The sequence below is a fragment of the Elephantulus edwardii genome, unplaced genomic scaffold (assembly GCF_000299155.1).
Source record: "Elephantulus edwardii isolate Elephantulus edwardi_28Jun2011 unplaced genomic scaffold, EleEdw1.0 scaffold00069, whole genome shotgun sequence".
Taxonomy (NCBI): Eukaryota; Metazoa; Chordata; class Mammalia; order Macroscelidea; family Macroscelididae; genus Elephantulus; species Elephantulus edwardii.
In genome coordinates this window covers 3,555,052-3,579,000 of record NW_006399819.1, presented here as the reverse complement: position 1 = coordinate 3,579,000, position 23,949 = coordinate 3,555,052, and the positions used below count along the sequence as shown (strand labels likewise).

The 23,949-nt window shown below is 36.2% G+C and overlaps 1 protein-coding gene across 3 annotated transcripts in view; it reads left to right on the top strand.

Moving 5' to 3' along the window:
• LPHN2 (latrophilin 2) overlaps positions 1 to 23,949 on the top strand; it is a 218,776-nt gene that overhangs the window by 35,517 nt on the left and 159,310 nt on the right. For all 3 annotated transcript variants that reach the window (XM_006888580.1, XM_006888582.1, XM_006888581.1), the window contains exon 2: positions 11,595 to 11,766. In XM_006888580.1, the coding sequence (XP_006888642.1) occupies positions 11,694 to 11,766 (73 nt within the window). In that variant the 5' untranslated portion in view covers positions 11,595 to 11,693. The remainder of the gene's footprint in view (positions 1 to 11,594; positions 11,767 to 23,949) is intronic.

Here is a 23,949-nt window from a genome sequence, read left to right as displayed (position 1 = left end):
CTCAAATAGTTGCAAATAGAGATACTATTTGACCCAGCAATTCCACTACTGACTGGGAATATATCCCAAAGAGACCATAGCTACCACCCAAGCAGACATATGCACACCCATGTTTATCACGGCTTTGTTCAAAATAGCAAGGAGTTGGAAACAACCTAAGCGCCCATCAACAAATGTATGGAGAGAGAAGCTGTGGTATATTCACACAGTGGAATACAATGCTGCATTGCAAAACAAGGAACTCATGAAATATATTCAAAATGGGTGACTCTGGAGGACAATATGCTGAGTAAATTATCTCAGTCAGGAAAGAATAAATACTGCATAGTGCCACTGTTGTAAAATGGGACTGACATCAGGGTTGGGGGGAAATGAGAAAGATGGGATAAATAATGTATACTGCATTGAAACAGATGAAGGAAAAAACTGTTTAAAAGGGATATGTAATTAGGTATTACTGTCATGACAGGAGTCGAACAAAGCTGGCATAGTGGAGTGGACCTGGGGGGAGTAATTATAAAACAATGAAAGAATGTTTCTTTTACTTTTCAAAGATAAGTGTGTGTGTGTGTGGGGGGCCGAGCCGGGGTCACCAAAGTGACCAGACGGACTGACTGACGGACGGGTTGAGGGGGGGGGGGGGGGGAGTGGGGAGGGAAAAGTGCAACAAGGAATGAATAGAAATAAAAAAAAAAAGCAACCACAGTGTTTCTTTGAAGAAAGGATTGTAAAATTTCATTTCTCATACTTAGAGCATGGTGCTAGGTTAGGCTGTTCTTTAGAAAGGGACATCACATTTGTAATGGTGGAGGGTCAGCGAAGAAGAGGAAGATCCCCAAAGACATGGATTGACACAATGACAACAGCAGTGGGCTCATATGTGTCAGAGATGATGAGGACGGCAGAAGCCAGGATAGGGGTTAGGTCGGTTGTTAATGGGATCTGTGAGTTACACACCTAACAGCAACAACATCAACAACTCTTACTTGTGAAGGGAATGAAAATATAAGGTGAATTTTGGCAAAAGTCAGTTGTTTGGAGCCAAGAACACTCTTCTGATCGAATTAGCTACAGCTAAGATTTACTTAGCTGACTTACTGCAGGCAGTCTTCCAAGAGGGTCAGTGTTAACAAGAAGGAGAAATTCTAGACTCTGAGGATTATATAAAAAATATTTCAGAAAAGTGAATACCTTGAATAAAATTGAGCTAAATTGAAACTTTTTTTGATCCTTTGCAAAGAGGTGGAATGGGAATTAAGAAATGAAAAGTCTCTTTCTCTTGCTAACAAACTTTCTCATAATATTTTAATTCTTCAAATAGGATCAGAAAATTTGATTTTGTAAGGCCAGCTTTATTTTTTATTTATATTTAATGCATTACTGCATAGACTTACCAAAGCATTAATGCATTGCTGTACATGGCATTAGTTCCTCATAATATAGAGGAATAGCGTTGGCTTTAAGGATGAGATGAGATGCTTTTATTTTTTCTGTTTCCTTCATGTATATATCATTTTGGGTAAATATCTGTTAGTATTCACAGCAGTGCAGTAGCTGTAAGTAAAAATAAGCGATAAAATTAGGATATGAATCTTTATCTTGCCTTTGCTATTAAAAAATTTCAACCCAAGTTTACCAGTTCTGGAAAATTTAGAAAACATTAGTCTAGGATTTTGAAGTTCCATCTTCCCATACTTTGCACATGTGGCCTGGAGGGACCGACCTGTCCTTGGAAAAGGACATCATGCTAAGAAGGGTGGAGGGACAACACAAGAGGGGAAGACCATGGATGAGATGGATTGATACAGTAACTGGAGCAACGAGTGTGGAGTTTTGTGTTGGAGTCAGACTGGCTTAGGAAAAGGCTGGCTTTGGAGCTGTTGTACATAGATAGGGTCCTTATGAGTCACAGGTGACTTGATGGCACATAACAAAAATGGACATAGCAACAACAATTTTTAATTAAATGTTAATTTTTCTTTTACGTTTGATGCATGCTTATTCTGTTTCTCTATGTTTATCAGCAGTTGACTATTAATGGTTTTCTTTCTAATTTTGGAAAGTTGGCATCATCACATATAAATGTAAATATAATTTCCTAATAATATAACATGAATATGTTAATGTTAAAACTAGTTAGGAATGTTTTAAGTAATTTTGCTGACAGTTTAAGGCATGGAATATTTAGTGTAGCTAATAAATATAAGCAGGTTACTGTCTGAAAGACTGCAGCTGACTGTATGTTCTAAGTAGTGAATAAAACATTCATGACTGTTACGATATAAACAGTGCTGAGATATATTCCTAGAAGTCACTGTTCAGCTTTGGAAGATTTAGTAGTAATGAGGCATTAATTGACTTTTTACATGACGGAGTAATAGGGTACTTAAATCTAAAAAAACTCATGGCAGAGGTTTGGTAGACAATGGCTTGTGGTTTTTAGAAACAAGATAGGATGAAATGATCTTTGTATTTGAAGGTTTAGGAAAAAAGTAGATAGAAAATAAAGTTGCACATTAGAAATAGCTTGGCTATTTGACATCACAGTTACTTAAAATGTTGCCAAAAACATTGTGCTGCTTTTTTTATTTACAAATGAATTTGCTTATTTTTACCCCACTTGGCCTACCCACTGCAGAAACTCCTAGTCTAAGCTAAGTTTTCTTAATGTCTTAAAGGCTTACTTTCTTTCTTTTTCGTCTCCCTCTTATTTTTTAAATTTTTTAAATGGAAGACTAACAAATTGGTTTTTTAAAAGACAGTGTGACCAAAAGGGATTCTACAGGTCGTTAAAAATCGCTTTAGTGGATTTTTTTTTTAGTTCTTTGTTTTCTGTTTTTTGAGACACTCCTTTCGACTTCATTAGCAGGTAGTATCAGAATTTGACAGATGAGTGTTTTAGCTGAACCTAGCCATATGAGGGTCCCTTGATTCAAAGGTGATTTATGAGTGTTGATTCTTGGAATTAATATTTGTTAGTAGTATTCATTCAAAGCTGAATGTGCTTTGCTAAATATTGAAGTCTTCATTAACATTTAATTGAGGCTCCCTTTTAATTTAGGGGAGTTCTGGGAGCATGGTCTGCAGGGAGCTATGCTGCTTACCCAAGTACTATACCTCCCAGGCAGTTTGAATTTGCCAAGGGCTGCATGGGACAAAGATGAGCACTCTTATCTTGTGGAATATATAGCCCTGGAAAACACAGAGAGTCAGCTATATATTGGTTCTAACCAAATTACAGGAGTTTGAGTGAATTTTTTAATTTAAGGACTGGTTTCATAGTGTGTTGGGCAGTGTAACAGAAATGACTCCTTGCGATAAAGATGGGCAGTCTATTGCCAGGCCTTGATTTACAGCTCTGTAAGAATTCAAGTTGAACTAACTGAAAATTTGGTGGTTTGAATCGATCTGCTGCTTCTTGGGAGAACGATGTAGTAGTCTGCTTCTTCTGTAAGGGTTTTTACATCGTGGAGACTTTGTGGGCAGTTCTCCTTTGTTCTGTAGGGTCACTGTGGGTCAGAGTCAACTTTGTGATAGTGTGTTTCATTTAGATGCCAGCAGTAAAACATTTTTATTTTGTTCTCAACATTTGAAGTTGAAAATACCTTTATTTTGTATGAAAGTGATTAGATAGAGTTTGTAGAAGTGAGGAAATTTGGTATTATTTTCATTTACTCATCACACAATCCAATTTAAATTTCATTTGTGTGAAAGAAACCACGGTTTTTACAAGACCCTAAAACCCTGTGTCTGTTTGTCAGAAATAGTAATTTATATTAAATCTCATAATTTACACAATTATTGTTTGTATACCAAGACTTTAACTTAAGATTACATGGACGTGTAGTATAGTTAAACTCTGTCCATGAAGCATTCTGTTCTGGCCAAGGACCACAAATGAGGTCCTGGTTGTGCGGTTTCCTCCTCCTCTTCCCTCACTAACAGAGGGTTTCCTATCTTGGCAGCTGCTTCCTACAAGGCAGTCATCACTGCCTGATTTCTTCCTTCCCTTTCTTCCCACAAACAAGAAGTCTTTCAAATAGTGGGTAAGTGAAGACAGACTGATGGTGGATGGCTTTAAGAAAGTGGAAATTTGTTCGAGTTGTGCATTTGGGCGTACAGCCCATGGTATTAGCTCAGAGAAATGAAAGTGCCATTACAACTAAAAGTTGGACAAAATTCTCTGCTTGAATTGGGAGCCGTTCAGTGACTGAGTTGTAGCAGTAATGCCCTTCACTCACACGTTAAAGTTACTCTCTTTGACGGGTCAGATTATTGAACTGTCAATTTACCATCCAGTCAGTATGAACCTTTATATGAAGATATGAAACTTGCCATATCTTGGATCATCCTTATTGTCTCTGCCATGCTCAAACCTCAAACCCATTGTTACAGTCGCTGTGGCAATCCATCTTGTTAAGGATCTTCTTCTCTTTATTGTCCCTTTGCCTTTATCAGCATGGTATCTTTTTGGGTGGATTATCAGTACACTATGAGAAATTAACTAGCCTTGGAAAGATATAGCTTTTTATTATGTTTTATAGAATAGCCTACAGTATTAAAGCAGGTATTTTGCAGTGGTCGTTCATTGTATACCTGAAGCACTTGCTGCAGAAGGTCAAGGACTGCAGCCTCCAATACGGATTGAAACTCAACATCAAGAAAACAAAGATTATCACCACTGGGCCTATTGCCAGCATCAGTATGGATGGTAAAGAGATTGAGATAGTTAACAGTTTTAATTTGCTTGGCTCCACAGTCAACAGTCTTGGTACCCGCAGCCAGGAAATCAAGAGACATATTGCATTTGGAAAGTCAGCTGTCAGGGACCTCTCAAGAGTACTACTGAAGAGCAACGATGTCAGGCTGGAGACTAAGGTGCGCCTGATCGGGGTATAGTCTTCACAGTTATGTGCTATGCATCAGAGACTTGGACAGTGACTAAGGATGATAGAAAGAGAATTGAAGCCTTTGAGCTGTGGTGCTGGAGAAGAGTGTTGAATATACCATGGACTGCTAGGAGAACAAAGAGGTTTGTCCTGCAGAGGGTGAAGCCAGAATGCTCCTTGGAGTTAAGGTTTCTGAAGCTTCATCTGACATACTTTGCGCATGTTGCAAGGAGAGTTTGGTCCTTGGAGAGGAACATCATGTTTGGGAGAGTGGTGGGATGGTGCAGGAGAGGAAGACCCTCAATGAGATGGATCAATTCTGTGATTGGGGTTGTGGGAGTGAGTGTATCTGAGATGGCAGGGTTGGCACAGGATAGAGCAGGGTTTAGGGCTGTTGTACATAGGTTCACTATGTGTTGCAAGTGACTTGACAGCACATAACAACTGCAACTCACCTTCCCAGCAAGGGGCTCTGGTGTGATTCCTTCTTGGTCCACCTCATGCATAGGCACTGACTTTGAGTAGAGGAGACTTGTTTGTTGTTGAACCAGTTTCAGTGGAGTTTGAAGTCGAAAATGTACTGCGCAAGTAGGTCTGGAGGTCTCTTTCCAAAAATTGAGTCATTGAAAATCTTTGGAGCACAACAGTCAAATCTGTGGTGGCTTATGGGGATGGTGAGGATTTAATTCTAATGTTTATGGAGTCACCATGAAATATGAGAGCTAAATTGATGGCATCCAACAACAGCTTTGCCGTAGAGTTGTAAATGGCAAGTTTACTTTTGATGTGATCTTCTGGAATGGTTTAGTGTCTCAAATGGACAAATACCAGTTTTGATATTCAGAGAAATGTGTGACAGGAATTTGTCAGGTTAATTTTTTAAAAAGTACTGTGTTTTCTGAGAATGTTTACATGACAAGGTTCTCAGTTGATGATTTTGGTACCAGTTTTTCAGTGACACCATGTGTCAACATTTTCTTTGCTAGCCTTGTTCTTAGTGCTCTGTTTCCTGTGTTTTAGTCTAATTATTGATCTTTTGGTTTCATATTGATAGCTTTTTAATGGGCCACTATATTTAAGGATAATAACTTATTTTGTATGCTGTTCTACTATTTCACTAGAAGATGCTCATAGGGAATAGTTTTGGTTCTAAGTTTAAGGAATATCTCAGGTTGATAGTTTCAGGGACAGTGTGATCTGATCTAGTAAAATTGAGCTTTTAAAATAATTTAAATTCTAATTTTTGGTTTTCTCTCATTCTATCAGACATCAGCTTTATTTTTTTTACCTACTGTTCTTCTGTTGGTATTTTTGGATATTTAAAGAGGAAGCATATTCTTTCTTTTGGTTTTTGCCTTGATTAGAGAAAGAGAATAATTTAAGATAATCATGGGATTGAGTAATATAAGATGAGACATTCTGCCAGCCTGAAGGTGGTGGTGGTGGTCGTGTTGTGTATCATCAAGTTGGAACCAAACCGTGCAGGTTTTCAGAGGCAATAAATTAAATGAGAGGAGATTGACCATCTTTCTCCCATGGAGCAGCTGGTAGACTGGAACTCTCTGCCTTGGGATGGCAGTGAAGTTCCTTACCATTTCGTCACCAGAGGTCCCCTACCCTAACGTATGCAGTTCAAATTCACCAGAGGCTCTGCAGAAGAAAAACGAGAAGTCTCCTATGTTGTGAGTTACTGTCTCTGGAGAAGGGTCAACTATGAGTCTGACTAAATGGTACGCAACAACAAAGATGTTAATGGCATTTAGAGATAACAAAAATAGTCTATGTTTATACTACCCTGAAAGTGCCCAATCTCCTCTGACCTCAGAACCTAAGCAGGACTGGGCGTGAATAGTACTTGGGTGGGAGATAATGAAAATATTGAACTGATTAGAGTAATGAAAGAGTATGAGGTGAAGCAATTTTTCTATTATAATACATTCTTGTTAGGTGCCATAGAGTCAACAGTCACTCATAGCAACTCCTGTGTACATTAGAGTGAAACCTTATCTGATCCTGTGCCACTTCTACAATCTTTGCTGTGTCCAACCCCATGGTTATAGTCGTAGTGCCAACCCATCTCAGTGAAGTCTTCTCTTTTACTGACCCGCTCTTTTTCCAAGTATGATGCTGCTTTCCAAGCACTGTGGCCTCATGAAAACTTGTCCAAAAAGAAAGTTTTAGCAGTAGTTCCTCAAAAGAGTACCTTATGTGCCCTTCAAGGCACATTTGTTTGGTGGGGTTTTTTTTTTTTGTTTGTTTTTTAAGCTATTGTATATCCAGTACTCTTCTTTTATCAGCAGAATTCAAAGGCATTTGTTCTTTGGCTCTTTTTTTATTCATTGTTCAACTTTTACATGATCTTAATGGTCTACACAGGACTCAGATTGATTACATCTGTGGAAGGATCATTGCAGAAGCTCAATAACAGTTGTGAAAACTAGGCCAGGTACTAATTGTGGAATATACTATCAACAGCTCATGCAAGTTCAGACTGACACGAAAGAAAATGAAAACAAATCCACAAGAACCAAAATTTGACCTAAAGTCTGTCCCACCTAAATTTAAAAACCATCTAGGCACAGGTTTGAGGCCTTGAACACTAATGAATGAATATTAGAGGAGCTGTGGGAGGATATCCAGAATATCATCCATGAAGAATTCAAAAGGTCATTACAGAGATGGAAGAAGAAGAAAAGACCAAGATGGATGTCAGAAGAGACTCTAAATATTTCACTGGAAGGCAGAAAAGCCAAAGCAAAGCAAGAAATCAGGAAACTAAGCAGGTGAACAGACGATTTCAAAGGACAGCATGGGAAGACCAAGTGAAGTACTATAATATGTGCTAAGAGCTAGAATCAGAAAATCAAAAAGGATGAACTCTGTCAGCATTACTTAAGCTGGAGAAACTGGAGAACAAATTCAAACCTCGAGTTGCAAAGCTTAGGATACTGTCTGTGGAATATTGAATGATCCAGGCAGCATCAAAAGAAGATAGAAGAATACAAAAACATCACAGTAAAAAAAGAATTAGCTGACAAAGAAGAATTTCATAAAACAACATATGATCAAGAGGCAGTGATGATGGAGGAATTTAAAGTTGCTCTGAAGGAATTGGCAAAAAACAAAGTCCCAGAAATTGATGGAATACTAGTTGACATATATCAGCAAACAGATGCAGCCCTGGATGTGCTGAGAAGGTTGTGCCAATAAATTTGGAGGAAAACTACCTGGCCAGCTGACTGGAAGAGTTACTTATTCATTCCCATTCACCAAAACGGTGATCCAACAGAGTGTGGAAATAGAATAATATCACATGTAAGCAAAATCCTGCTGAAATGATCCAAAACCAACTGGAACCATGATACATAGAAAACTAGCAGAAGTGCAAGCTAGATTTGGAAGAGGACACGGCACTAGGGACATCAGAGCAAATGTCAGATGGATCTTGGCTGAAGGCACAGAGTACCAGAAAATATCTATGTGTCATTGGCGATGCAAAGACATTTGATTGTATGGATCATAACAAATTGTGTCCCCAGATCACTTGATTGTGCTTATTTGAAACCTATATTTGGACCAGGAATCAGTCTTCAGAACAAAGCAAGGAAACACGGCATGGTTCCAAATCAGGAGAAGAGTGTATCCTGTCTCTATAACTTTTCAGTCTATATGTAGAATGCATCATTTGGGAAGCTGCACTGATTTATGAGACAGAACGTGGCATCAGCATTGGAGGAAGATTCATCAATGATCTGCATTATGCAGATGACACAATCTTGCTTGCCAGGACTGAGGAGGACCTGAACAATTTGCTACAGAAGGTCAGTGTCTGCAGTCTTCGATATGGACTGCATCTCCACATCAAGAAAACAAAGATTCTCATCAATTGGGCTGTTTGGCAGCATCATGGTAGATGGTGAAGAGATTGAGCTTGTTAACAATTTCATCTTGCTAACTTCCACTGTCAGCACTCGTGGCACCAGCAGTGAGACAATCAAAAGATGAATTGCATTAGAAAAATCTCTTAACAGGGGCCTCTCCAGAATGCTGAAGAGCAACGGTGTCAGTCTAGAGACTAAGGTGCACCTGATCCAGGTGATGGTCTTTGCATTTACTTTTTATACATTAGAAAGCTGGACAGTAACTAATAAGTACAGAAGAAACATCAGTGCCTTTGAATTTTATCATAAATATGAAGCAGTTGAATATGCAATGGCTTTCCTCTAGTGCACTTTAGCCTCTAAACTTACATCCTTGCCTTTAGCATTTCAAAGATGTCCTCGACAGCAGATTTACCCAGTAGAGTACATTTTATAATTTGTTGGTTGCTGTTCCCATGGATGTTGATTGTAGATCTAAGTAAAAGGAAATAAACAGTACTTCTCCATTTATCTTGATGTTGCCTAACTCATGATATACAATTATTTTGCTAGATGTTTATTTTTCCTCCTCTTTCTACACACATACTTCCTCCCCTTCTCCCATTAGATATTTTTAATCTTTCCCCCCTGTTTTTCTTTGTAAAGCAATGCAGTGGCTTTATTATAATATCATAAGACATTCAAATCATCAGATTTTGCTTGTTCAGTGAAGTTAGGGGTTTGTTTTTGTTTTTTTTTTTTAATGTGCAATTGAGTCAACTACAGTTCATAATGACCCTATGAACAACAGATAAAAACTGTGCCCTTGGCGATCCTGCACCATGTCACCCTCATGATCTCTGCAGTTCTTGAGCCCATTGTTACAGTCACTGTGTAAAGTTACATTATAGTGAATGGAAAATAGAATATAGTGAGCTGGAATAGTAAATGCAGCATAATAGGAATAATGTGAAATAATATGTGAAATCAATGACTAAATTAATAAGGAAATTTTTATTTTCTAAATTTTTCTCTTATGCTTTACTGACATTGTCTAAAAATAGTTCATTTGAGTTACTCAACCAACCTCAACTTGGGAGTCGGAGTCTCTTCTACTCTTTGCAGATTAAGAATAGCTTGAAGAAGCTTGATTATACTGAGACTAAGATGTCATTGTCAGGGAAAATGTGTCAGTTTCTTTGCTCTCAGAGGCGAGATCAGTAGGGTGGATAGTTGAGGACTGGTTGCATGTTCATGTATTACAAGGGTACTGTAAAGTGTCTCTTCAGTATTACTTTGGAATAACATTAAAAACCCAGTTAGGGCTTCACCATCTACTGTGATCTTATGCAAACCCCAAAACTAAGGAAAACTGTGATTAATTTAGGTACTCACTGTCTCTTTTTTAAATTACTAGTACAACCTTTCAGATATAGTCATGACTTTTGGGTTTCCTTTTGGTTCAGAGTCTTTGTTACAGATTGTTAAGATGTGAGCATTCTCTTCAAGTTGAATAAAAGATGAGGAGATGAGACACTCGTTTAGGTATACTGTTTATTAGTGAGAAAGGAAATTCTTGAGAGGAGCAGCCTTAGCAACACAAGCCTCTTTTCTCTCTGAGGGAGACAAAACACAATGAGTTTCATTGTGGAATTTTTTTTCTTTTTTTTTTTAGTGCTAATAAATACATCTCTATGTGTTGAGCAATTGTCTGGGGAGAAGGAGGTTATCCAGGAACAAAATTATCTAGGTGAGATAATGGAAATGAGGTGTTTGTGTATTCAGTCTTTCAATATGGATTAGATGGAAAAGGTTTCTAGACCTATGTGTGCATGTGTAGTTCGTATCTCTGCATACTGGTTAAAGTCTAATTCTGGATGAAGGCTGTTTGCTGCCTCTTGAGGTCATAGAGTGGTTGAAGAATAGGAGAATGTATCACGTTATCAGTTTAAGTAGGTTCTTCCCTTGAAAACAACTTACAGGACCAGAGTTTTTCTTGCAATAGGATGAAGACATGTTTTCTTAGGAGGAGAAAAAAAAAATAACACAAAATCTCCATCTGCTTTGTGGTTCTTTTCACCTAACTAACACTAGGCAATCTCACTGAAATCTGGTCTTGGCGACCCTATTGTACCAACAAGGGCTTGGTTTTGAGCTTATTAGATAGCTTATACTCTACTTTAAGAAAAAGCAATGTATAAAATCTTTATGTTAAAAAAATGTTTTAAAAGATAACTATGTTGTTTAACTTCTAATAAATAGCAGTTAACAGAAATACTTTGATGTATGATTTTCAGAAATGTGGTATTTTTAGAGTACCTTTAATATACGAATTATAATGGCAGACCCCTTTATTACTCTGCTGTAGAAAAATACACAAAGTCTAATCTATCTCCTGAGGTAATTGGATAAAAGAATGGATACTGTTACTGTTTCCAAACACTAGACACATAAAGTATATATAGATAAAAATTTTGTTATATACTGTATCTAGGACTTTAATAAGATGAAAATTATGTGGCATGGGGATGCATATGCTCTATTAATCAGGAATCACTTTCTAGGTCTTACATATGATTTGTAAAGAAAAAATTAATCAGGAATTATAATTTTTATATTAATTAATATATCATTCTTGCTTATAAATGTATTTTGGGCTTTGAGGTTTTTCAGATATCTAGTATAATGAAGCAGCTTCTGTAGTGGATAAATTAAAAACATAAACCATTATATTTTATATGAGGGGAAGGGGGAAAGATGAGTGGGAAAGATTTGCTATTATCTTTCTATATTTTTGTTGTGGTGCAGGATCATAGAGTAAATGATGGATTTGTTTGTTTTTCAGATATGAGGATCAATGATGCAGACTGCTGGGTTCGATGAAGCTGGGCATATATAACTAGATTCATTAAGGAATACAAAGAAAATATTTAAAGGATCAATAATGGTGTCTTCTGGTTGCAGAATGCGAAGTCTGTGGTTTATCATTATAATCAGCTTTTTACCGAACACAGAAGGTAAGAAACTATTTAAATTTGTTTTTTTCAAGCCCTGGAGAACTTGAACTATGCAATCTCATTGTATGAAAATGGCAGAATGAATACTATTTTATTATTCTTAAAAGATTTTTCACTTTTGATGGTAGAATTATTTTCATTAGGCAATTATGTAGTTCAGGAAACACCAGGACCGCAAGGTTTCTTTATTTCAGATAATTTTTTAAATTTTCATTGTAATTGTAATTTTCAGAAAAGTTAGATTTTCATTAATTGTTGCCATTTTAGCCCCCTCCCTTATCCCTCCCCCAGTTCACTTTAAAAAAAATCATTTATTTTTGCACAGCTACCTCCCACACCCCCTCCTACCCCAGTCCTCTTTGCAGTGTGCTGATGTTGTATATATAATCATATAGTCCTTTTAAATAGTTCTTTCCTTCATCTATTCCAATGCAGTATTCATTATTTATCCCTTCTTCTCTTGGTTTCTCCCAATCCCTATGTCAGTCCTATTATTTTATAAATGTTGTTGTGCAGTATTTGTCCTTTTGTGACTGAGATATTTCATTCAGCATAATGTCTTCCAGGGTCACCCATATTGTGTGATAGTTTATGAGTTCCTTGTTTTTCAGTGTAAGATTTGTTTCTGACATAAATTTGTAAAAATATAATTATTCTAAATAATGGAACTAAATGAATGCTTTGTTTTGGTATATATCTTAAATTTGTCTTAATTTTGTTTCAGTAAAATTGAAAGTAGTTTCTGTCAATTTGTCCACTTAGATTTAGTTTGTTCTTCTTCATAGAACACTGTGCATAATTATAAAAGCATTCAAGAATTTTTTTTCTTCGAGAGAGGGTTTTTTTAGTGTATTCTTTATTAATATAATCTGTATTTTTAATAATAAGCACATTTCTTAAAAAGATTTTTAGATATTCATAACTATTTACATCAGATTGAGAAACAGTTGGCATTTGTAAAAGCTAGTAGTGTGACTTTTTTTGATGGCAGACCACATTTTACAGTTATAAATAAGCATCTTTTTGAAGCTTTATATAATAATAATTGGAACCATCATATGTTAGTTGCTGTGTGATTACCATAGTTCACTGCTATCCAACTCATTGCAACTCTCCATTAGGTGTCAGAGGCTGTAGTCTTAATGGGAGGAAGCTGCCCATTTTAGTCTCTCAAGCAACTTGTAGATTTGAACTCTTGACTTTTTTATTATCACAGCCACCATATGTGCAATCTTTGATTAGCAGTACAGGGGTAAGAAACTGTGCTGCAATCCCAAAGGCACATAATTTGAATCTACCAGCTGCTCCCTAGGAGAAGTATGGGCAGTCTCCTCTTGTGCAATTAACTGCCTCTGAAAACCCTCTAGAGAGTCAGCTATGGGTCAGTTCAGAATCAGCGGTACTCAGTGACACGACATACTATATACTGTTCATCCAGAACTCCTTTTTAAAATTTCCTTCGTTCTTTAATTTTAAATATTGAATCCAGTTGGAAAGAAACAAAGCATACTACCAACAACAAAAAAATCGTCAGCCATGGAGGTTGCTTTTTATAGAGCAAGTTAGGAGTTGGGATGGAGCTGAAGTTTATTTATAGCCATTTGGTAATGATATTTATTGTATTTAACAAAAAATTGGCATTGATTTCTGTGAAGAATATGAAATTATGAAACACTTATGTAAAATACAGATTTTTAAAATCCTAATTAAATGCATTTGGACATATTTTAAACTTTTGAAATGTTTTCATGCACATTTTATTTATTTATTTATTTTTTTTTTTTTGGACTGTCAATCCATCTTTATTGGAAAAAAGATGCACCATACAGCTTTAAATAATGGGTGCCCCACCCACCCCTCTAATGCCCAGTGGACTCAGACAATCATCTCCAGCTGCCGGGCGTACTCGATGACTTGTTTGGCTAGCTCTGTGGAGGGGATGGTGGTGTCCTCTGGTTTTTGCTGCTGGCTGGCAAAGCTGTAGTAGTTGCTGGGGCCCAGGACCCACCCACGCACATTTTAAATATTCCAATTTATAAACAATAATAAAATTATGTGTAGGGAGAAAGACATATTTTCAACCAATAGATTAATAGTGTCTTTGGCTTATCTAGTTTCAAAATGTTAACATACTAATTATTCAGAAAAATGCTGAGTTTTTATATTTATATAAAATTTAAATTTATATCAAATTTATATTACCTTATTTTATTCTTTTCCAGTATTTTCTACATTTAATTACTTGAAATAACTTGGTAACATGTGCATTTGAAAATATTTTTAAAACAAGAATTTATTCTGAAAGTAAATAAATGTTCATGTAGATTTAAGTCACAGTAGAAAAGTTAAAAACAAGCTAATATTTTATTTTTTAGATGATACTGTTATTTGCATCCGTTGAAAGATACCTTGAGCTTAACATTAGAATGAATATATCTGAATTAATAGTATTCTAATGATAAAAGCAAGGAGGAACTGTGCTTTACAAAAATTTCTGCGTATGTTGTCATGCAAATCTATGTATAGTTTTGCTGGTTTGTTGTGCTGTTAGGTTTGAGTGTTTTTATACATTTTAAGAAAATTCAAGGTGTGGACCAATGGCTCATTAGTTCAAATAATGAAAATTTCCAATTAAGATAGCACTTTGCTGTCACAGTAACTTAACCCAGCAGGGGACTCAGAGACAGAGAATTTTGCATGAGATACTGCAGTTTTATTTCTAGTGTCACCTGTTGGGTCAAGATTCACATCTACTGTTAAGAGAAATTTTATTTTAGATGCATCAAGGTGGGGGCTGGGGGGAGAGGTTGTTGCTTTTGAAGCAGTTTCTTCCTGCAGTAAAAAGAACCTGGAAGGGGCCCACACTGCTAGCTACAAGAGTCCACACAGTAAATGTACATTGTTTCAACTTTGATCCAGCATCACAGGGGTTTAGCTTAGAATAGTTGTGCTTGGCATGAAGTCTGTTGCCAGAAAACAGATACTTCTCTTTGAGCACCTATAGAGGAAACCAATCAAAATTAGCTATGAGGGCACATGAAAGGAGATACACTTTAACCATTAAGCCATTAAGTTTCTCTCCCAAGCTTACATGATTATACCGTTTAAAAACTTCACTGAGATAAAGTTTTTCTTTATTTTTACTAGTTTCTATATCCTTGCTAAACTTATGTTTCTTATGGGATTTCCCCAGTCCTTTATTTTTTGAGTAGCTAAAATGAACCAGGTCTTTTTTCCCCCCTCATACTGTTGCCCTTGAGTTGAAACTGACTTGATCCTCCAGCAGGTGTATCCTCTTGGGAAAGTGGAGATTGCCTGTCCTCCTCCACAGAGGGTCCATCTTTGGGTCAGCAGAGAAGCTCCCTAGGGAATATACCATGTACAAAGCATGGTTCTTGATCTTGAGTTGACCTGTGTCAAGGCTGAAACTGTAGACATCTATTGGGGTTAATCGGCTGAATGAACTTGAGGGTAGCGCGTAGATTTATGCCTGCAACTGAAAGGATATTGCTTGCTGATGGACTCATAATTGTTAGTCCAGTAGTCATTTTAGGCCTGCAACTGTATTGCTTGCTGATGGTCCCATAATTGCTAGTCGAGTAGTTAATTCGAGTTTTGCTGGACTTTTTGACTTTTCAGTTGCAATCATTCCTTGTGTTTTTACATGTGACAGCAAATTCATATTTTTGCTTTTTTAAATAAAGGAACAAACAGCTTGTGTATATTGCATGGCCACAGGAAGTGTCTTTCTTTCAAAGCGTTCTTTACTCCTGTTGATAGTTGTTGTTTTGTTCCATGGAGTTGGAACTGACTCGTGGCTGACTCACTAGTTAGTTTTCAGAGGCATTTGATCACATGGGAGGAGATTGCTCATCTTTATTATCGCATGAAGCAGCTGGTAGAGTCAGACAGCACACCTTTGCCAGCGAAACACCTTACTACTAGACCACCAGTAGTGATTCTCTATGTTCTTTCATTATGTGAAGGAAAATGTCTCCTAATATATATATACATATAAAAAGAGATGCTTACTCTGTAACACGGTTTTAAAGACTTAGTTTTTGTTTCTTATTTATAAATATTTCAGAAAAATTTGAAATTTAAAAAATGAGTTATATTTTATATATGTGCAACAATTATTAATATGTCATTTTTGTATACATATTAAGAAAGACCATACCATGGTATATGCTAATTATATAAAGTTTTAATTTTAATTCTTAGAAGTAGCTCCCATTATTTAATAATAAGGGAGTGGTGGCGGCATACTGGCAAGTAGCAGCGCAGCAATTCTGAAGGCACATGGTTTGAATCCATCAGCTGCTACCGGGAGAAGGATGAACAGTTCTCCCGTGCACTTAACTGCCTCTGAATACCGACCAGAGTTTCAGCTATGAGTTGGTTCCAGTTTGATGGTACTCAACAATAACAACATATAAGAATAAACATTTTGCAAAATAGGAAGACTTCTGTCGATTTTTATTATTTTCTTGTCTGTGAATTTCTACAAATTATATATAATTTCCTTATAAACATTGATTTTGGTTATTTTAAAAATAATAATTGTACTTTAGGTACAAGTTTAGATAACCCATTAGGTTCTCATTTAACCATGTTTGTTTTGTAACATTGAATTATATTTTTTTACCTTGTAAGGATATTTATGCTTTACATTCTGTTTTTTAGTTCCCATATTTTGACTTCTTGTCTCTGCCTACCTCTCACTTTTACTTTAGCATAAATGTTGACCATTTGATCTCATAATTGATTATCTAAGGAAGCACCGTTCTTGTCAGTGATATTGTTTATTTGATAAGCCAATATATTATCTGGATGAAAGACAACCACAGAGAGTGGTTTCAGATTCAAGTTCAAAGACTATCTTAGGACAGAAGCCTTGGAAATTCTGCCTAGTTTCTGTGGTCTAATGCAATGGGTTTTAAAAACTAACCTTCCAAAAAATGTTACAGACTTTCTTAGAATTTATTTTATTACTAGAGAACTGACCTATCAACCCTTTCAAAAAGAATTTTTCTTGGGAAACTAGTGTGCTCTGATTTTTTTATCCAGTTTTTATAAGCATTGTAACCCACTGTGGAATCATGTATCAGTAAGTAGGAAAGTAAATTAAATTTTTGTGTCCTAGAGAATTAAATTATGCTATATAATAGAGCTCTGGCAAGCATAAATCAGACATTTGAAGGTTTGGTCAAGTGACAAGTTACAAATAATTGGAGTTCTTCAGCAAAGTCAGTAATATGGATTTTAGGTAGCATTCTTCATCCAGGGAGTATGCAATTAGATTTCATTAGTCAAATTTTAGTTAATTGACATAAGTTATATTGTTGCTCATTCTTATTTCAAGGAAAAAAAAATACTGTTCCAGATACAAAATAGAAGAGAATGTCATGATTTCTGCTTTAAATATTTATTTTCCACAAATCAAGGAAGTTTAAGAATGTATCTATAGAAATACTCTCTTTCCAGCTTTTAATGTACTTTTTAAATTTTCAAAGCACATTTTACAATGGCTTTTTGAGTTCATATCTTATTAAAAGTGATATGTGACTGTAGGCTCTTTTTGCCAGCTAGTTGGTTGAAAAAGGCAGATCTACGGATAAATATGCATTAGATAAAACTGCTTCTAAGTGAGTGTTTTCTTGAGAATGACTTATAACTTGCTAGAAGGAATTGTAACTTTGTTATTCAAGGCAACAGTTAGGAAGGATTAAAATAATGGAGGGCCTCTCTAACCATTGATGCTTTTTATTCTTTCATTAATACTCATAAAATGTGTCAGGATTGTATCATATCTTGGTATCTATTCACTTTGTATGCTGAGCACATAATTCAAGAAGCTAAACTCAATGAAGAAGAAGGTGGCATCAGGATCAGAGGAAGACAAATCAACCTATGATCAAGCCGTGCAGATGACACATCTTGGTTGTGTCATATGCATGAAAATGAGTAGGACTGAAGCACTTGTCTCAGAAATAAAAAACTGTAGACTTCAATGTGGATTGCATCTCAACATTAAGAAAACAAAAATTCTTACCACTCCTCTCACTACTGAACCAATAGGCAAATAATTGTAGATGGAGACAAGATTGAAACTGTCAGTGACTCCATCTTACTTGGATCCACAAACAATACACTTGGTATCAGCGACCAGGAGATGTACTGTACCAGGAAAGTCTGCAGCCAAGTTTCTCCAGATTATTTGAGAAGCAGTAATATCAGTCTGAGGACTAAGGAGTGCCACATTCAGGCCATGGTAGTTTCAATCATTTGGTATACATCAGAGCTGGACGGTAAATAAGGATGGCAGAGAATTGATGCCTCTGAGTGGTATTGGAGAAAAGTACTGAATTATCCCATGGATGGCCAAAAGAACAGACTGATGTGTCTTGCAGAAGGTGTAGCCAAAGTGTTCTTGGAGGCAAAGATGACCAAGCTTCATCTCACATACTTTGGGCATGTTGCTAGGAGAGGCTGTTCTTTGGAAAACTCTACAATGCTTGGGAAGGTGGGTTTTTAGAAGCAGTAAATTGCACAGGAAGAGGTTGCCCATCCTTTTCTCCATAGAGCATGTGGTGGTTTTGAACCATGTGCCTTTGGAATTGCAATACAGCTTCTTTAGCACTAGGCCTCTAGAGTGCTCTTAAAACCTTTTTGTCTTGTTAGCTTTGGTTCTCCCTGCCAGTTCTCCAACAGACTTTGGCAAAGGCTCCTAGTTCTGGTACTATGGAGTGGCAGTCCCCAGGTCAGCTCTGTCTCATAGCTGGTCTCTGTTGTGGTTGCTATTGCTCTCTGGTAGGTCCAGTTGGTGCAAGAATCTCTGTCACTGAAATATGTGCTACATTCACTTGCTACTGTTTTTCCGGTGGTGAGAGTCTCAAGTTCTGCTGCTGAATCTATCAAGGGCGAGATTCTTTAGTCCCCTTGTGAATAGACCAACATGTTTGCATATTTCCACCCATTTGTTTGGCAAAGCCAAAGTCAGTGGCTAGGAAAGCCATTTTGAACAATAAACCCTTAACACCTCAGTCTTGAAAACACATATACATAATTTGTAAACTTCACAATGGCAGAGATATGTATTTTTTTCCATTTGTTACTTGATATATCCATGTACCTTAAAATAATGTCTGACATATTAAAATCAGCCATTGTTGACTTGATTCTGACTCAGAATGACCTCACAGGACAGAGTGGAACTGCCAGGTAGATCTCCAAAGCTATAATCTTTCTGTTGAAGGAAACAGACTTGTCACTTTTTTCCTAGTTAGTTTAGAAGCCCTGACCTCTTTGTAAGAATTTCTGAATACTTAACTCTCAGGATCCTGTATAGTCAACATTTAATCTATATCCATCATCAGAACAGTATGGATCACTAAATGATTTGTAGTAGTAGAGAAAGGCAGTCAATGATAAATAGATTTGACAAAGAGTGTTGAGTGTTTTGAAAGTGGTTTTTCCATAGGCATCTGGAGAAAGGGTACTTGAGTGGGTGAGAATATATTGGGCTGGGGAATCAGCTGGAAGTAATGATGATACTTGAAAATCTCATCGCAAATAAGTGAAATAAAGGTAATAGAAAATATGGGGTAAAGAAAAAAGTATGTGGGTAGAGAACAGCATTGATCTGAAATAAGGTACTGTAATAGTTCTCAAACTTTTAAGTGCAGCAGTATATTTGGAAGGGCATATTAAAAGAGATATGTTCTTTTTATAAGTTCCTGAGCAGTTCTGTGCACTACACTGAGAATCTCTACTGTGTTGTTTGTGTATTAGTGTTAAAGGTATGAAGTAGTGCATTCCATATGGTACTATTAACCAAAGGTGAGGAGTTCAAACCCACCAGCTGCTCTGAGAGAAGAATGGACAATTTCCTCCCATAAAGATTTGTTGCCTCAGAAATTTGCTGTGAGTTGGAGTTTGTTCTGTGGCAGTGGGTGGAGATTTAACAAAGAGAATTGTTTCTTCTCTTTCTGTTAACTTAATATTGAAAAGAATTGAGAAACTCTTTTTAAAGAAAATCAGTGTGAGCAGAATAATATGTTACCTTTATTGGGCATAATTCTAAGTTTAAAACAAAAGGTGAGTTTTCTTTTTTAAAAAGCTATTTTGGACAAAAGGGATGAACAGATTTTTAAATTTTGTTTTATTTTTATGTAACAACAGCAACAACAACAAACCCCTTTTGGTTTATTTAAAAGTTTCTGTCTGTCAAGGGTATTTTGTGTCACTGAGTTGGAACTACACATGTCTAACCTTCCAGTAGATTTTCAGCTATAGTAAATCACGTCCTCCTTAGAGCAACTGATGGGTTTTAACACAGTGGCTGTGGGATTACAGTGCAGGTTCTTACCACTAGGCCACCAGAGCTGCGCTAGACATAACATTTTCAGAGCCTCTTAAACTCTTGCTTCCTCTTCCCCACCCCCTTTGCACTTCGACCACTTTTGTCCCTTCCTCAAATTGAGAATAACTTCCATGACCATTGTTGTAATACCAAAATGACTTCTGTAGGAAGTTAGATATTTCTATTTAACAAACTCAGCTTTTACCCATTTAAGCATATTTTATTATGAAGGCTAGAAGGTAAATTTTCAGTAAAGTAACAGGCAAATTTGACTGTATGACTGCTATTAAATTTAATGAGAGTCACAACTCCCATTAAATTAATGAGAATTGTATAGCATATTTGTATTTGTTGCAAAGCAAATGTAGCCTTCCTTATTTTCTTAAAATTCACGTTATACAAAGTATTGTGCTTCAGAAGAATGGATTAGTGCTTTTCAATTTTATATACGCATATGTTGTTGTTGTTAGGTGCTGTTGAGTCACCTATGACTCATCGCAACTTTATGCACAACAGCCATAAACATTGGTCTATGCTGTGTCAGTCTTACTCTCTCTGATACACCTACCTCCATTACGCCAGTCACTGAGTCAGTCCCTCTCATGAGGGTCTTCCTCTCCTCCACTGTCCCTCCACCCTCCCAAGCATGATATCCCTCTCCGAGGACTGGTCCCTCCTTGCAACATGTCCAAAGTATGTCAGACAAAGCCTCAGAATCCTTGCCTTCAAGGAGCAGCCTGGTGTAACCCTCTCCAGGACAAACGTGTTCATTCTCTTAGCAGTTCATGGTATATTCAATACTCATCTCCTCCCAATCCACAGCTCAAAGATGTCATTTCTCCTTTTATCTCTCTCTCTCTCGTGTGGGCGTGCGCACACACACACATACACACACACGCACACATGCACACACATATTTTTTAATAAGTGTAGATTGATGTGCTTTTTACCTCTTAACACTAAACTGTATTACTCTTAGGAGATTTTCTGCTCTAGTGATCTATTGATAAGGAGTTGTGCTGGCCACCCAAAGCTAAATGGTTCACATCCACCAGCTGCTCTTTGGGCAAAAGAAGAGCAGCTTCCTCTGACGCAGTTTACAACTTCTGAAAGCCTGCTGGAGGGCCAGCTGGGAGCCTGTTCCAACTCATGATACAAAACAAATGGAGTTTTTTAATGAGTAACGTAATTTGATTGCAGCAACTTTCTTCATATGTAGTGATACTCTATTTTAAAAGTTTAAATGTGATTGCCTTTAAGAAATTTTGCATAAGACATCATAGTTTCTTATCTTGCAAAATCCTGTGCAGTATTAGTACTGTGATTCCAGATCTGTTCTATTACTAAAAGTTGATTTAAAAAGAAAAAAAAAGGTGAAGTGAATTGAAACCAATAAGATTGACTGGCCTCTTCTTTTTAAACTATTAGTTTAGATTTAGTTTGGCAATCTTATGTTCGAGTATTCAATGTTAAATACATCTCATTTTATAAATGAAGATTAAGTTGAAATGCTTGGTAATTGTTAATTTTCCTTTCCCACTTCTACTTTTTAATCTTCTCTAGTTGTGGGAAAGTGTGTTTATTCATAATTTAGGTTAGTTTACCAATAAATCTTTCATAGGGACAAGTATTGTAAATTCATCATTCACAGCTGCCACCCAACAGACCTTAATAACTGACTATTTTGGCTGTTTAATTTTTTTTTAAAACTGCTGTTTTTCTGAAAGAAAACTTGTCTTTAAATATTTAATAAATAAATCTGTTGTAATTTAATAATAATTTGTTAAATGTTAGAGAGATTACAGATTTGTCTGTACTGGTGTAATTTCTTCAAATACAAATTTCACATGCTTTTAGGTGTTTATCACATTTAATGTCATATTTTGTAAGGATCAGTAACGTATTAAGGTTATGTTAATTAAAAACACGGGAGACCATTTTAAAGCACCTAATGGTGAACTCAACTTTTGTTAATTACTAATTTTGAGGATCTTTCATTTTTTTGAATGAATTTTTAAAAGACTATTTTACACACTCAATTTGCAGCATTAAATAATTACATAATGGAAGAAATCGAGTACATTGATTCTGTGTAAACGCAGAAGCAGTATATTTTGAAGACTGATTTATCTGCTCTATTAGTTAGGAAGTGTCTTCCTGAAACATGAGCTTGGTACCCTTTATTTGCTTTTCTGCTCCCCTGCACGACAGAGAATGACATATGACAGCCGTGCAGTCTTCATGTATTAGATATCAGTGTGGATTAGTGAATCTCTCATGACATCTTTCAACCTTGTTCTTGAACTCCTTTTGTTGACTTGACAGAAGTGATTCCAGGAGAATACCTATCCCTGGCCTTGGGATCTCTTGGTTGAAATGCAATGCTGAGAAGAGAGTTCTGTACTAGAACCATAGGAAGCAAACCCAACATTTATAATCTCTCTTTATCAGATGAGTCTCCTCAGTTTGCCTTTTAGTTTGCCATTGTTCCTTCTGTGAAGGTTTCTTAAAAGCATTCTTTAAAATAGGTTGGATATATCTTTGTGGTAGAAAAGCTAGGAAAGCTTAAAAACTTATGATAAAAAAATTAAAATTGCTTATAATCCCTTGATCTTTTCACAGTACATTGTTCTGTTACATCTTTTTTCTAAAATACTTACTAGATTTTATGGGTAAAATGAAATTATATATAAAACAAAACTAAATTCTTTACTCCGTTTATTTTATATTGTTTTTTAACCATATAAATTTTATTAATGTATTATATATTTAAATAATGGACTTTGGCAGTGCCTTTTTAATTCATTATATGGCAAAAAATTACTTGTTTGCCTTTCCTTACAGTTTTGTTTTTGTTAAATAAATTTCTTTCAAGTAAATAAGTAAAATAAATACTGCTCTTTAGAAATATTTTTTTTGTATCTAATTATTTCCTGACACTTGTAGTCAGGTTATTATACCAGTTTTGGAGACTTTTCTCAGATTAGCTATTTGAAAGGATACTAACAATGTTTGCAGGATAATCAGTGTGTTTATCTCTGTATGCTTTGCCAGCACTGGTAGTAAATTTTAAAAATCACTGACACTTTATTTTATGCAAAAGACTCCAGATAATGATTTGAATTTGTGATTTAGTGGTTCCTTGTGAGAACTAAAATATTTTCCATAGATTTTTGTATGTTCAACTTGCTATTTTTTAAATTGCTTTGCGTGTACTTCCATATACATTGCTTTTCTCATTTACCTGTGGTTTATACAAGTATTGCAGTTATGCAGTCATTCATATAGATTGTATGGACACTTTGTTTTAGGCAATAATTTCTATACATGTTTTTTCTTTTTCTTTACAGTTTGTTTAATAATTACTATTGATATACGACTTTTATCTCCATTCTTTATCTCTTCAAGTCCCTGGTCCACCTTACCTATTTCTTCACATCCATCCTTCACGTGCCCACTGATCTGCTGCCCTACTGCTTTCTTCTTCCTTCAGCAGCCCATCTCCCCTGCCCTTTCGCTTTTTGAACAGCTATGCAGATCTTGTTCTGATTTGCTAACTGCGGTAGATGTAATTTTGATGGAAAGTTTTTTGTCACTCTGCCTATGTGTTGCTGCTGTTTGTCTTTTCTTACAGCTGACTGATGTTGACAATAATCATTTTGGTAGTTGTGCACACACTGGCTGATTGTGAGAATGGTGCAGAATAGGGTAAAGTTTGTATCTTTTATCCGTAAGTTCACTTTTAGTTGTGAGTCAGAGCACAGAATGAGGGCTGCAGAGTGGATTATATTTGGGGTTGGGGGTGTGGTTGGGGGATG